Genomic DNA, 14,340 nt, shown 5'->3' with positions numbered 1-14,340 from the left:
CAAAAGCTGCGGCCATTAATGGGTTAAATTCAAGTGCTCTGTGAACCTTTTTTAATTTCATTCTAAGTTGTGCATATAAATTTAAATTTTGATGCTGTAAAACGTATTTCTCTTTGTTCGACAGTGTGGCGATCAGTTTTGATACTAATCCTGTTGATATATTGAATTTCTCGGCTATATTTTTACAATAATCTTAAATCATTTCTGATTCAACTTTCATTTTCTCGGGTCCGAGTGGATAATCATCATGTAAATCATGTAATTCATTGGGATATTCTAAATCAACTTCTAAAATCAATCCTTTTCGGCTTGTTTTATGATAAGCACCAATATTTGTTTCACTCAATTTCTTTACTGAAAGCCATTTAAATCCTCCTGTGGATAGATATTGTGACATTGCCCAACCGTATAAATTATTAGCGTCAAGATGCATAATATATTTTGATTCATCATTTTCATCATAATCTTTCATGTATTTATTATTTGCTATAGAATAACGATTTGCAATATAACTGATTCCACCACGCATTCCTTTTTCAAAGAATTGATACATATCAATTTTAGTCATTAATTCAAGTTCAGTATTTGCATTTTTAACATTACGTCCCAAGACAACGCAGGACTTGTGAAATAATGACCTGGATCTAATTTATAAAATTGAAGACGTTTTTCTGAATTTTCAAAAACATCAGCCAACAACAATATATCAGACTTCAAGTACAGATCATGATATTCTCCCATTGATTTAAGCTTGAAAGTTTCCCATACATTTTGAGCATGTTTATATTCATCATCAGAGATATGTTCATCATTCAGTATGCTGTAAAATTCATCTTTAGCAGGTAATTTTGTCTCATTGAATTTTTGAAAACTGTCCATGTGATCATAAGGATACACACCTTTTTTAGTCATCAAATCTAATTCATTATTCTTGAATTTTTTTGATGTATATTTAAAAGCTTCTTTGGGAAGGTTATTCACTAACTTATCAAGACTTGAGCTCATGAATTGAAAACTATCAATGAATGTGAGATGATTTCCAAGCATGAAAGCCATATATTTTTCTAAGTTATTTGGAATAGCATTTATATTCATTTGATGCTCTTCTCCTTTTTTATTTGTATTTATTATTCTTAACATGAGAATCATATCCTCTTAAATTATGAAAGGTTACCGGTATTTTACCAGTTGTTTGAAAATTAAGATTACAATCTTAGTGTGCAGAACCTCTGTACCAACCAGTCACGTGACAATGATCTCTTACGCAATTATCTTTTTCGGTATATTCTTTTTCACAGATATGACATTTATCAGCATTTTTAAATTGTTCTTCATAATCTTCTGTCTTTTTTAATGGTTTGTTCAATTTTGATTTGATGACACTCTTGCAATATTGTACTTCTTCAAGCGTTTTTTCCATGAATTTATAACTGGCTTTTTCAACTCGATATATTTTAATTGGTTGCATGTATTTATCGTCATAACAACAAACGACTTTATAACCATATCCACAATCAGTATGTTTTTGATAAGCTTAAGTAAAAGATTTTTTATCATAAGGCTGGCATCCATGAATTTTCTCAGTTATAGCTTGAAAGTCAGCTTGAAAGGGGGGCTTGTGATCAAAAAATTGATTTGATGAGAAAAAAAGGAGTGTGGTAGCAAGCCTTCGATCTTCCTTTTCTTATCGGACTAGGGAATTGAATCGGGCAAGCGACCTTTTTCCATTGGAACTATTTCATTTGCCACAAACTGTTAACAACAAACAAGTTGCTCTTGTCTGGAAAGGAAAGAAATCACGTTCTGACTTGTGTGATAGCGACACACTGATTTCACTTTTTTTATTGTTCTGTCTGGAAATATCTTTTAAGCTAATCCACGTTTGTGTATTAAAGGTGTGCCAAAGAGATAAGAGACTCGGGAAGACTACAATTACTGCCTCTGAATATGAGGCTTTGTTCCCGTAGTTTTAACAATCGATAATTGTTGTTTTAGGTCGGTTTCAGTCACGTGACCTTTATTTTTATGCGCCGCCATGTTTGTGCACCTCACAGAATGTAAACAATTCGAAGTAAGATGGTTTTATGCTTGATTTTTGGCTGCGGAATGAAAAGTGGAAGAGATGAAGGTGCTCGGTTTTCAAAATTTCCTGAATTAATAACTAACGAAGGGGAAGAAGCAAGAAAATTGTCAGAATTGAGAAGAGAACGATGGATTTGGGCGAGAAGTAGAGACGACTTGACAGAATCACATAAAAAACATGGTCGCGTCTGCGGGAAACATTTTGTTTCAGGTAAAGCAGCAAAAATGTGAGATAAGTTCATTGTAGACTGGGTGCCATCGTTATGCTTAGGACATGGCAAAAAACTCTCTGGAAAAAGCTAGAGGAAAAGTTACAGTCCTCTGCAAAGCAAGACGAAAGACGACGACTTCAAGAGAAACTAAGAGTCGAAGCTCAAGACAAACTACGGGAGCAACTCCGGCAAGAAGTGGCAGCTAAGAAGCAAAAATCAATGAACCAGGGATACAAGTGGAAGATATTGGTATCGAGAACATTTTTGATACTGATATGGAGACAGGAGTTGCGACTCAGACAGAAGAGTTTGACTATCTGTTTGTAACTGCTGAGAAACCCTTTGAAGAGAACTGGTTTGCCGGGGATGACAAGAAAGTTGCTTTCTACAGAGGAATATCAGGATTTGATGTCTTAATGACTGTGTTCCGACATGTTTCACCTCATGTTAATCGCAAGTCAATGACTCTTTTAAAGTTTCAAGAATTCATTTTAACACTGATGAAGTTAAGAATGAATGCTCCCCTGCAAGATTTGGCCTATCATTTTGGTGTGTCACGTTCGACCGTTTCTAGAATTTTTCTAGCGTGGATGATTGTTATGGATTGTAGATTGGCACCATTAATTGTTTGGCCTGATTGTGCTGACCTTTGGAGAACTATGCCCCAATGTTTTCAATTTTCTTTTGGAAACAGAGTTACTGTAATCATAGATTGTACATACATACATACATACATACATACATCCTTTATTTGGTAAAGCAGGTTGAAGAAATGGCAGCCAATGCTGATGTGAACCTGCTATCTACTAATAAACAGCTAAAAATATATACGTCTCCTAGTATGAATAATCATACGTATCAATAATACATTATATATACGGGTAGGATAAGTAAGTAAAAATATATATATATATATGATATAACCAAAATAGCGGAATGAGATCATCATCTACTAAAAAGTGCTCAATAGCAGGGCTAGAGCTATGGATAATTATACCTCAAGAATTAGGTTACTTGAACTTTTACTGCAACTCTGAGTTTCATGCCTCTCGCGAAGCAATCGTCAGGCAACTGCCATAAATAACGGTTACAATCCACCAAAATTTAAAAGACGAAACAATGTATACATGCGCGCGCAACATACTGCACGCGCTATCGTAACGTTAGGTTCTTTAACAGGAATTTCCTGACATGTCTGCAACCTGATGTCAGCTCATTTCTTTTGTTTAAACTTGCCATCTGCGGTTTACAAATGATAAAATATTTTTCCCACAAACACAAGTTGCATCTTTTAGCTACATTGGAATACGAACTAGCTTGTTTCACCTGTTCGTAAAATAACACCTAGTTAACAGTTATTTTACTGTAGCGGCCGACACAAGCGAAGCAAAATTTCGACGACAACTATGAGTTTCGCAAATGAAGACACACTATGAAGCGAGGATATATTTTACGGACAAGCCTTGAATCGTTTATTTAACGTAGTCGTGGTATCCAAGTACTTATCAGGGGCTTGGAACACACCAGGTGGTGGTAGAAGTACTTTCGTTTTCATCGTTAGTAGATGGTTGGGCGTCAACGGATTCAGGGAGGTTGGATCGTTAAGGGAGTCAATCGTAAGCGGGCGGCTGTTTACTATTGCCTCCGCTTCGCACATGAAGGTTTCAAGCGCTTCATGGTTGAGTTGGGAACCGTTGGTTTGTAATAGAGACGACAGGACGTTGCGCACTGAGCGAATCTGTCGCTCCCATACACCACCCATGTGACTGGCTGACGGAACGTTCATCTTGAAGACAAACCAATCGCAGTCGTGGCGCCGTAGCACGCCTCGAATCTTATCATTGTCCAATTCTTCCAAAGCTACCTTTAATTCTCTTCTGGCACCCACGAAATTCGTACCCTGGTCGCTGCGTAACTGCCGAATAGGACCTCTCCTGGAGACAAACCTTCGGAAGGCGTTGATAAAGGAATCGGTCTCCAAAGTAGCGGACACCTCGACGTGTACTGCTCTAGAAGCCATACAGGTGAATAGCACTCCGTAGCGTTTAAGATCCTTGCGACCCTCTCTGATCACGAAGAGGCCAAAATAATCAACTGCGCAGTTGGTGAATGGTGGCGCTGGCTCCAATCGATCATGCGGTAGTTCAGCCATACGTTGCTCCTGTAATTTACCACGTAGTTTACGGCACGTAACACATCTACGTATTGCAGACGATACGGTTGAAATAGCTCCTATGACCCAGTAACCGCTTGCTCTAATCTCATTAATCGTGATCCCTCTGCCTTGATGTTTTACTTTATGATGAAAGTGCCTGATAATGATTTCAGTGACGTGACTGGTTTTCGGCAGAATTGCTGGGTGAATGCATTGCCCCGGGATATGAGATAGGTTGAGTCGTCCACCAACTCTAATAATTCCGTTTGAATCCTTGTATGGATCCAGTTTACCAAGAGGACCTGATGGTAAGATGTCGGGGTTGAATTCTTGTTGTACAGCCTTCAGGATAACGACTTCTGCTTCATACAGTTCCTGAATTGACACAGGCTGGAAACTCCTTCCGCTTGGCAACTTCTTGATGATCTTAGAATCATTTCCTTTCTGAATTCTACTTCGTAATAGACGTGTATACTGGCGGCATATGGCGATCGCCTTCTTAGCGCTGTGCCAATCCGAAAAGTATGTTAAGCGGTCTACCATGGTCGGCCAGGATGGTGTGACAGCAGTAGCGAGAGAGACAACTTTCTTGACTTCTGAATCACCACTTAGAAGCTCAGCGTCGCCGACTGATTGGGTTAACGTAACACCCCACTCAGTCTCTGGCTTCCAAAGAAAATCTGGTCCTTGAATCCACTTCGACTGGGCGAGCTCTCGTACTCTTAGCCCTCTGGACGCTTCGTCTGCAGGGTTGGTCTTCGTATCCACATACCTCCATTGCGATATCGACGTTTTATCTTGGATTTCTTGGACTCTGTTGGCTACAAATACGTGGAAACGTCTGACGCTGTTAGCGATGTAGCCGAGGACCACTCTGCTGTCTGTCCAGAATACTTCATCCGTTATCTCGATGTCCAGCTCCCCCTTTAACTGCTCGCTGACTCGTGCCGATAGGACAGCTGCTGTGAGCTCTAGCCTCGGGACGGTTACTGCTTTCAACGGCGTGACTCGAGCCTTTCCTTGTACGAAAGCGCAGCAAATTTTGCCATTCTCATTTACCAGTCTCAAATAACTGCACTGCCCGTAGCCCTTGAAACTCGCGTCCGAGAAGTGATGGATCTCTGCCTTAATGACTCTTCCGAAATCTATAGGCTTGTAACAGCGTGGGATAGAGAAATTTTGCAATTCTTCTAATTCGGCCTTCCATATAAACCATTTCGATCGTACATCATTGGGAACTGGATCGTCCCATCCAGCATTATTTCTGCAAAGCTCCTGTAGAATGGTCTTCCCTTCTAGTAGGACTGGAGCAACGAAACCGAGTGGGTCGTAAATCGAACTGATTGTGGAAAGGATTCCGCGTCTTGTGCAAGGTCTGTCTCTAAGGGAGATGGTGAAATTGAAAGTATCCGACCCTATACACCACTGCACTCCTAAGGCGCGTTCCATGGGTAGGGGTTCGCGACTGAAATCCAGGTCTTTGATGCCCTCTGCTCTATCAGATACTGGGATCTGCTGGATAACTTCCTTTCTGTTGGACGTGAACTTATGTAGGTTAAAGCCACCTCGTTTACACATTTCTTTGATATCCTTCACCAATTCGACTGCCTCTTCCACTGATGCCACAGACTTCAATCCATCGTCCACGTAAAAGTCGCGTCGGAGAAAATCTGCTGCTGCGGAACCGACAGCTGCTTCATTGTCATCAGCTGTAGCCTTGAGGGCAAAGTTGGAGCAACCTGCTGATGATGTAGCTCCGAAGAGATGGACAGTCATTCGGTACTCTTGAGGCTCTCTAGATGTATCGCCGTTTTCCCACCAGAGGAAACGCAGAAGGTCTCTGTCTTCTGGTGGTACTCTTACTTGATAAAACATCGCTTCTATGTCGCACATGAGTGCGATCGACTCTCGACGAAATCTGTAGAGAACGCCAGTCAAACTGTTCGTGAGGTCAGGTCCTTGCAAGAGTTGACTGTTGAGGGATTGTCCTTGATACTGTGCTGAGCAGTCGAAAACGACCCTGATTTTATTGGGCTTCTTAGGGTGGTACACACCATGGTGAGGAATGTACCAGATGGACTTGCGGCCTGTGTCTGTCACCTCCTGTTCTGGCACCCTTTCAGCATAACCATTGTCCATGACCTTGTTCATGAAATCCACGTAGTGTTGGCGATATGTTTCGCTGCATTCAAGTCGTTTCTTGAGGGGCTTGAGTCGGTTCCAAGCCATTGCGCGGTTGTTTGGTAACAGCAGATTTCTGTCCTTCATGGGTAGTGGTATCTCGTAATGAGCGTCTTGAAGGCTGATGCCGTGCTTAACGATCTCCAGAAACTTCAGATCTTCCTGGGAAAACTCCTTTACATGGTGGTATTGCTCGGAAAAATCTAGTTCGAACATTCTCCGGACCTCAAAGGGGTTGATGACTTCCTTCGTTTGGTTATCGACTACAAACTTTCCATCGCGTCTCGTGTTACCAACTTCACAAGTGACGATCCTATGACAGAAAGAAGCGTCGTCTTCGTTGTCTAGAGAGGAAGGACTCACTGGACCAATAATTCCCCATCCTAGTTTAGTTCTTACCGCGTATGGGTCATTGTCGTTTCCAAGGATGACCTCTTGGGGCTTGAGGGCCTTTGGACAGTTACAACCTATCAAAAGGCCGACTTCGACATCATGCTGTACAGAAGGTATCTCATCCTTTATCTTCGTTAGGTGTCGCCATTTACTTGCGATTTCAGGGGTCGGTATTTGGTTTCTCCTGGCTGGGATTGATTCTCTCAAGTACGCCTTCGGAAGTTTTATCACGGTTTGTCTGTCAAGCCTTTGAACAACCAGCCCCTCGACTTTCTGCGCAGGTATGCTTTCCTTACCGTGCATGGTGTTAAGCTTGAGGGACACTTCGGTTCCTTCTAGTCCAAGCTCCTTAAGAGTGGAATTTGTCACGAACGTGGAGTCGCTTCCGTCGTCGAGTAGCGCGTAGACGCTCACTTCAACGTGTGGGCGATCCCTATGGTGAACCATAACTGGCAAAATCATAGAGGTGGTGGTTTCGACGTCAGGCGAACTTGTTGAGCCACACACACTCTCGTCAACGCTCGTTGACCCGTTGCTGGGAGTAATAGAAGCAACTCCAGCGGCGATCGGGAGGTTCTTGCCTTGCGAGTCAGAATTCCCTTGTTTACTGTTTCTTGGAGGGCGCTTAGCGGTTGGAATGGAATTGTGAAGGAGAGTTGGGTGAGGTTTGCCACACTCTTCACAGGTAAGACGGAATCGACAGCTGCTGGACAGGTGACCCGATTTCAGGCAGCCAAAACAAAGCCCCTTGGTCTTCACAAATTCTCTTCTCTCCTGTACTCTTTTTTTCTTGAACTCCCGACAATTAGTGAGGGGGTGTGTCCCTTTGCATAGCGGGCACTGTTCCTGTATGATGCTGATGGCAAAGCTGTCTGCCTTGTTTCTTCCTTTGCCTCTATAATCCTTCTTAGTTTCGAGGCCCTTTCTTTCCCTTTTCAAGACGTCTGGCGAGAAGACTGGGTCGTTTGCCAAATCGGATTCTTCCTTGACGAACTGAACGAATTCGGCAAAAGAAACGTTCGAGCCGGATTTCTTTCGAGTATCGTATGCGTGACGACACCACTTAACGCCGCAATACAATGGTAATTTAGCGCTTACTTGAGTTAATGTTGATGTAGAGTCAAGTTCGCCAGTAGATCCTACGATCCTTACGGCCTCGTGACAGCGAAAGAGAAAGTCGGAAAAAGCTTGTAATCCGGCACTATCTCCGTCCTTAATCTGTGGCCACTTAAGTAGTCGTGATTTGTAAGCGTCCGCCACGTGCACTGTGTTGCCAAATCGCTGATCCAAAAGTTTTCGCGCTTCGGTGTATGCGCTGTCAGAATTCACGGGTAGAAATCCCCTTACAATCTCATTTGCCCTTCCTACGGTGTACTTTTCGAGGAAGTAAAGACGATCTTTATTCGATGAGACGTTTTCTGAAATAATGGAATCGAACGCCGTCGTAAACGCCGGGTAGTCGAAAGCATTTCCTGAGAAAACAGGCGGTTCTTTGGCTGGCAGAATGTTTCGTTTTTGCTGTTCTACTAGCAGGGAACTAAGTTCTGTTTGTTTGGTCTGCAACCATATTAATTGCCTTAATGATTCCTGAAAGGGTGTTTCGTAATAGAATGACTGAGAACTGACTGGATCAGTTTCTTGTTTAATCGCGAAATTTTCTCGTTGCTGTGCTTGCACTGGCACCATGGTGAGCAAATTATCGGGATTATCTTGAGCGTGGGTTGGCGTGACTTTTGGTTTTGTTTCTGCGGTTTCAAGTCCGTGATGGAGCGTAGAGATTGGAATAAATGAAGACACCGATGGATTTAGTGGCTCTTGTTTTATCGGAATTTCCTTTCGTTCATCGATCAGAGCCCCATTAATTGCCTTTTCTTCGGCTTCGGCGATAGCGATTTTTTTCGTTAATTGCATTCTTCTTATTTCACTGTCACGCTCTAAGAACCTCATTTCCGTTTTCAGCTTTGCGGTTTTGGCGGCGGCCTCTAACTGAAGCGAACGACCCGTACTCGCTCTCGAGTTTGCTGACGTTTTACTGATGGAGGTCTTCGTTCGCCTAGAATTTCCTGATTTTATCGAGCCCGCTTGTGATGGACTCGATTTCGGTGTTCCCGATTGCTGTAGCGAGTGAATTCGTTCTACAAGCTTTAATCTCATTTCGAAATAATTTCTGTCACGAATGTCGTACCAAAGATAAGAGGCCTTTCTATCTTCTTCGTTATCGATCAATTCGTCGTATGCTCCTTGAGCGTCGTTAAGGGCATCTTTTAGCTTATCTAAGCGATCTCTTTCCTTTTCGAGGGCCTTCACATTCTTGTCTTCGTCTAGCAACTTACGGACCTTTTCTATATGCGTTGAAAGAACCGAGTAAGCATCTTGACGTGCTTTACCACGAATTTCCGCCCAATATGACTTCCCTTTCTCTGTTAATTTCCTTTCGCGCCCTTGTGGTTTACCGTCTTCCGTATCCAAGTTTGGGACGTGTCCAACGCCGGGTGAATCATCCCATTGTTGAGAGCTAGTTTCTGCCTTTTCGATTTGAATTTGTTGTTCCACGTTTTCAAGGGATGAGCTCGACATTTGAAGATCTTTGGTTCGACAATTTCGTAACGGTGTTATTTTACTAACAGATTTGGCCAAACAGTTATTTTACTGGCCAAATCTAACACCTAGTTCGTATTCCAATGTAGCTAAAAGATGCAACTTGTGTTTGTGGGAAAAATATTTTATCATTTGTAAACCGCAGATGGCAAGTTTAAACAAAAGAAATGAGCTGACATCAGGTTGCAGACATGTCAGGAAATTCCTGTTAAAGAACCTAACGTTACGATAGCGCGTGCAGTATGTTGCGCGCGCATGTATACATTGTTTCGTCTTTTAAATTTTGGTGGATTGTAACCGTTATTTATGGCAGTTGCCTGACGATTGCTTCGCAAGAGGCATGAAACTCAGAGTTGCAGTAAAAGTTCAAGTAACCTAATTCTTGAGGTATAATTATATATATGATATATATATATATATATCATATATATATATAAATATATCATATATATATATAAATATCAGTGTCAGTCAAATTAACTCAAACAATGCATTTAAAGGAAAATAAAAACAAAGATAAGATTTAAATTAAAGAATCTTAAATAAATAATAATTGTAATAATAATAATAATAATAAGATATCAAAATGGCAAACTAGATATCAGTAGTACTTAAATTCATCACTGATATTGTTGGTAGCAGTGGAGTTTGAGCCGAAATTAATTTGGTCAATGCATTTATAGAATTTCTTAATACTAGCCTTAAAAGAAGAGTAACTAGGCTTAGACTTTAACTGACCAGGTAGGCAATTCCAAACAATACTAGCGCGATGAGTGAAAGAATTGTGCAGGGCTTTGGATTTGGGACATTTAAGAGCAAATCTTAAGTTATTTCTTAAATTGTATGAAGTCTGGTGCTTTGTAAATAAACTGTTTATGTTGTCAGGAGCCAGGTTATGAAAGGCCTGGTATGCAATACAGGCAAGTCTTCTCTTATACATGTAATGTATAGATTTCCATTTTGCTATGCTAAGAACTTCATGTTTTGGGATATTTGTGCTGATCTTGTGAATCAGTCTGGCAGCATGGATGTGCCAATCCTCGAGGTTGGCCAAGAAGTTGGAAGATCCCCACAAAGATATACAATAAGTTATGCTTGGCAGAATACCTTTGAAGTAAATAGAATCCAGAGTGGATCGGTTGAAGGTCCTCATCTGTTTAAGCTTAGAAATCTTTGCATTGAAGTTTGAGTTCACCATTTTAATATGAGGAGACCAGTTAAGCTTGTTGTCAAGTTTGACTCCCAAGCAAGATGAGCTGAAAACACAGTTGATTGGTTTATCGTCTATAGTGATTTGTCTAATTGGGCCGATGAATGGTATTTTGAGATAAACATGACTTCAGACTTGGCTGGATGGATGAACATGGAGTTTAATTTAGACCAGGCAAGCAGATGATGCAAGAGAATTTGAATTTGGGTTGAAATAGAGTCGATAGAGTTTCCAATGATGTAGGCAGTGGAGTCATTGGCAAACATTTCTATCTTTGAGTCAACAGACAAAGGTAGGTCATTTGTAAAGATGCTGAAAAGTCTTGGGCCCAATAAGGAGCCTTGGGGTACGCCAGAAGTTACTCTCATTTTCTCAGAATTTGTACCATTAATAGTCACAAACTGGTGGCAGTTATTCAAGTAATTAACAATCCAGTCAAGTGAGTCCCCACGTAGACCAGAGGCTTGAAGTTTGTCAGGTAAAATTTGATGAGACACACAGTCAAATGCCTTTTGGAAGTCGATAAAGATTACACGAACTGATTTTCCTTCATGTATGGCAAGCCTCCATTTTTCTGTCATGCTAAGAAGCAGCAACTCAGAGGACCTACCCTTCCTGAAGCCCCATTGGGAGTTAGTAACTAGTTTATGTTGGTTCAGAAAAGAGTCAAGTTGAAAGCAGGCAATACTTTCCAATAACTTACTTGGTATATTTAGAAGTGAAATTGGACGATAATTTCCACAATCCTGAGTACTTCCTTTTTTTGTGGATACAGTGGACTTGTGCTGTCTTCCATTGCGATGGGAAATTGCAATCATCAAAGCTCTTCTTTGCAATGTTAAGAAAGTTATCAATGAAGGTATCACCCAGCATTTGTAGTTCTTTGCCAGAGATTTTGTCAGGGCCACAGGCTTTACCCACTTTAATGTGATGCTTGAAACAATAAGACAGGAGTTCTCTATTAACGGCAAATGACTGTAAGGTAGGGGTAATTCTGTAGATGCGATTGGCTGGTTGAGTGGAAATGTCTCGAGGTGACAAACTGTTAATATTTGGCAGAGTTGAACATATATTGGTAAAATAGGAGTTGAATTCATTTGCTTTTGAAAAATTATCAGTTAGAAGTAAACCAGATTGGGATTTCACTGGGCCAATGGTAGAGCACTTGTTGACACCTTGAAAGGATCTGACTAAGCTCCAGAATTCTCCACTGGATTTAGCATTGGTAAGTTTGTTGTTCCAGTAAGAGATTTCAGCTGACCTTAACAATTTAGTGCAATAATTTCTTTGTTTCTTGTAAGCAAACTATTCGAGAGATCCTCTTGGTGTTTTTTGGGCGTTAAGAAGAAGATTGTATCTCTTGTTCAGCTCTTTTCTCAGAGGCGAAGACATCCAGGGCAGACTATTAGATCTAACTTTAGCCTTTCTAAGAGGAATATGTTCGTTAATGATGAACTTGTAAAGGGCTTCCCATGCCCAAACACAATCGTCGATATCATCAAAGATATCACAGATAAACCATGGGGCAGAAGCAAATTCATGCTGTAAGGCTTTGATGTCAACTCTTTTAAAATCCCGGAGTAGGTTTAATTTAGGCTTCATAGAAATCCTTCTCAAGTTAACAGAAGCATAAACCAGGTGGTGATCAGATATTCCTGGATTGCAAGCACCGTGACCAGAAATCTTGGAGGGAACAGAGGTAATAATCAAGTCAATCAGAGAAGATGAATCCCCGGTGATTCTGGTGGGAACATCAAGAACATTTTTTAAGTTGAATTTACAAAGAAGGTTTGTAAATTTTCTTTCAAGGAAGCATCACACGAGGACGATAAATTAACATTGAAGTTGCCTGATAGGATGATGTTGGAACGTTTCCGCCATAAATTTTCCATTACCACAGGAAACTCATTGAAGAAAGACGAACAGTCAGGAGGTCTGTAGATTGAACCGATCAACAGTCGCTGAGAATGAAAAGATAAATCGATCCAAGTAGCTTCCAAGCACAAATCAGAGGACAAATCACTTGAATCATAAGCATTTAGGACTTCAGAAAAAAAAATCAAAGATCCTACGCCTTTCCGACCATCCGACCTGTCACGTCTAGCGATTTTATAGTCAGGAATATAAATATCTTCATCCTTAATTTTGCATCAAAGATGAGTTTCGGAGATGGCCAAAACGTCCAGTTTTAAGGTGAGTAATAGTACCTTGACATCATGAATCTTGCTCAGAAGACCATTTACATTCAAGTGGCCTATTTTAAGGCCTTTGAAAGTTGACAGTTCTCCATGTAGAATTGGGTAGAGTTGATCTGAAATATCTTTAGACTTTGCGGACTGAGACCTGGTAAGTGGGCCAGGATTTAATGAGATGTCACCAGAAACAAATAGTCAAATCTGTTGGAAGCAGCTGGTAGAATTCGCAGAGTCTTGCAGCCTTGACGAGAAGAAGCCTTTTGCTTGTGGAGAGGAAACAAGATGGCGGCCACAAGAGCAAGGGCAATCGAACACATTATTTGATGGATCTTTTCCGGTTGCCGTTGAAATAGCCGTATAGAAGCTAGAATCATCATAGTAATACTGTATCAAAGTTCCATCTGAACTCCAGAGATGATAAAACGCCAAAACTATAAAAATGTTAGACGAGCTAAAAAGCACACGTCCTAGTGTCATGCTGTCACGCAATGCTGAATTGTTTTGAGGTGTTTACCAACAGACCATCAAACCTCTATGCTCGAGCACAAACTCATTCTTCTTACAAAAGTCACAGTACTGTTAAAATTCTTATTGGGATCACTCCTCAGGGAAGCATGTCCTTTGTATCTCAAGGTTGGGGAGGGAGAACCTCTGATAAACATCTCACAGATAACTGTGGGATACTAAATAAACTTGTACCAGGAGATTTAGTCACGGCAGATCGTGGGTTCACTATCCATGAAAGTGTTTTAATGCAAAGAGCAGAGTTAGTGATCCCTGCTTTTACTAAAGGTAGAGATCAGCTAGATCCAATAGACGTCGAAAAAACAAGGGGCATAGAGAACGTGCGAATTCATGTTGAACGTGTAATTGGACTCCTTTGGCAAAAGTACACTATCCTCTCAAGCATTCTTCCAATAGAGTTCTTGGCATGTGATAAAAGAAATGAAGAGAATGCAAAGCCAATGATAGACAGAATTATTACTGTCACTTCTGCTCTAACAAATTTGAGCCCAGGCATTGTACCATTTGATTGACTACTGCATCTTATGCATCAGTCAATTGAAAACACCCTCAACCCTCCACCTACAATTAGGGAGTGCAGATAAATCTAACAACTGTTGGCTGAGGAGCTAATGTAGCATTAATACCATTAATCCCCAGGGGGAGTTAAGATTGTCAAAATTTTCCTGGGGGAAGTTCCAATCGACTTACGCATTTTATTGACACAGCAAAGACACATAAGTTTTAATAATTATGTATTAATATTTGGATACCAGAATTCATTTAAAATATCTATGTAACAACCAGTTA

General features: G+C 40.9%; 1 protein-coding gene across 1 annotated transcript; it reads right to left on the bottom strand.

Moving 5' to 3' along the window:
- Positions 1–193: 193 nt before the first annotated feature.
- LOC111345528 (uncharacterized) lies at positions 194–9,600 on the bottom strand. The gene is made up of 2 exons (XM_088734439.1): positions 3,797–9,600; positions 194–644 (listed from the first exon to the last, which is right to left on the bottom strand). The coding sequence occupies exons 1-2, from the start codon at positions 9,598–9,600 to the stop codon at positions 194–196; spliced, it is 6,255 nt and encodes a 2,084-aa protein (XP_088590565.1).
- Between the last annotated feature and the right edge of the window lie 4,740 nt (positions 9,601–14,340).

Source organism: Stylophora pistillata, chromosome 9, assembly GCF_964205215.1.
Source record: "Stylophora pistillata chromosome 9, jaStyPist1.2, whole genome shotgun sequence".
Taxonomy (NCBI): domain Eukaryota; kingdom Metazoa; phylum Cnidaria; class Anthozoa; order Scleractinia; family Pocilloporidae; genus Stylophora; species Stylophora pistillata.
The sequence above is the reverse complement of the archived record's forward strand: the minus strand, read 5'-3'. Positions and strand labels throughout refer to the sequence as shown.

What these genes read in the sequence shown, in the direction of transcription:
- LOC111345528 (XM_088734439.1), bottom strand. Translation starts at nt 9,600, where the DNA reads ATGTCGAGCTCATCCCTTGAAAACGTGGAACAACAAATTCAAATCGAA. An exon ending in GTGTTCCAAGCCCCTGATAA is followed by an intron (nt 645 to 3,796) that starts GTACTTGGATAC and finishes TTTATAAATTAG; the next exon opens with ATCCAGGTCATTATTTCACA.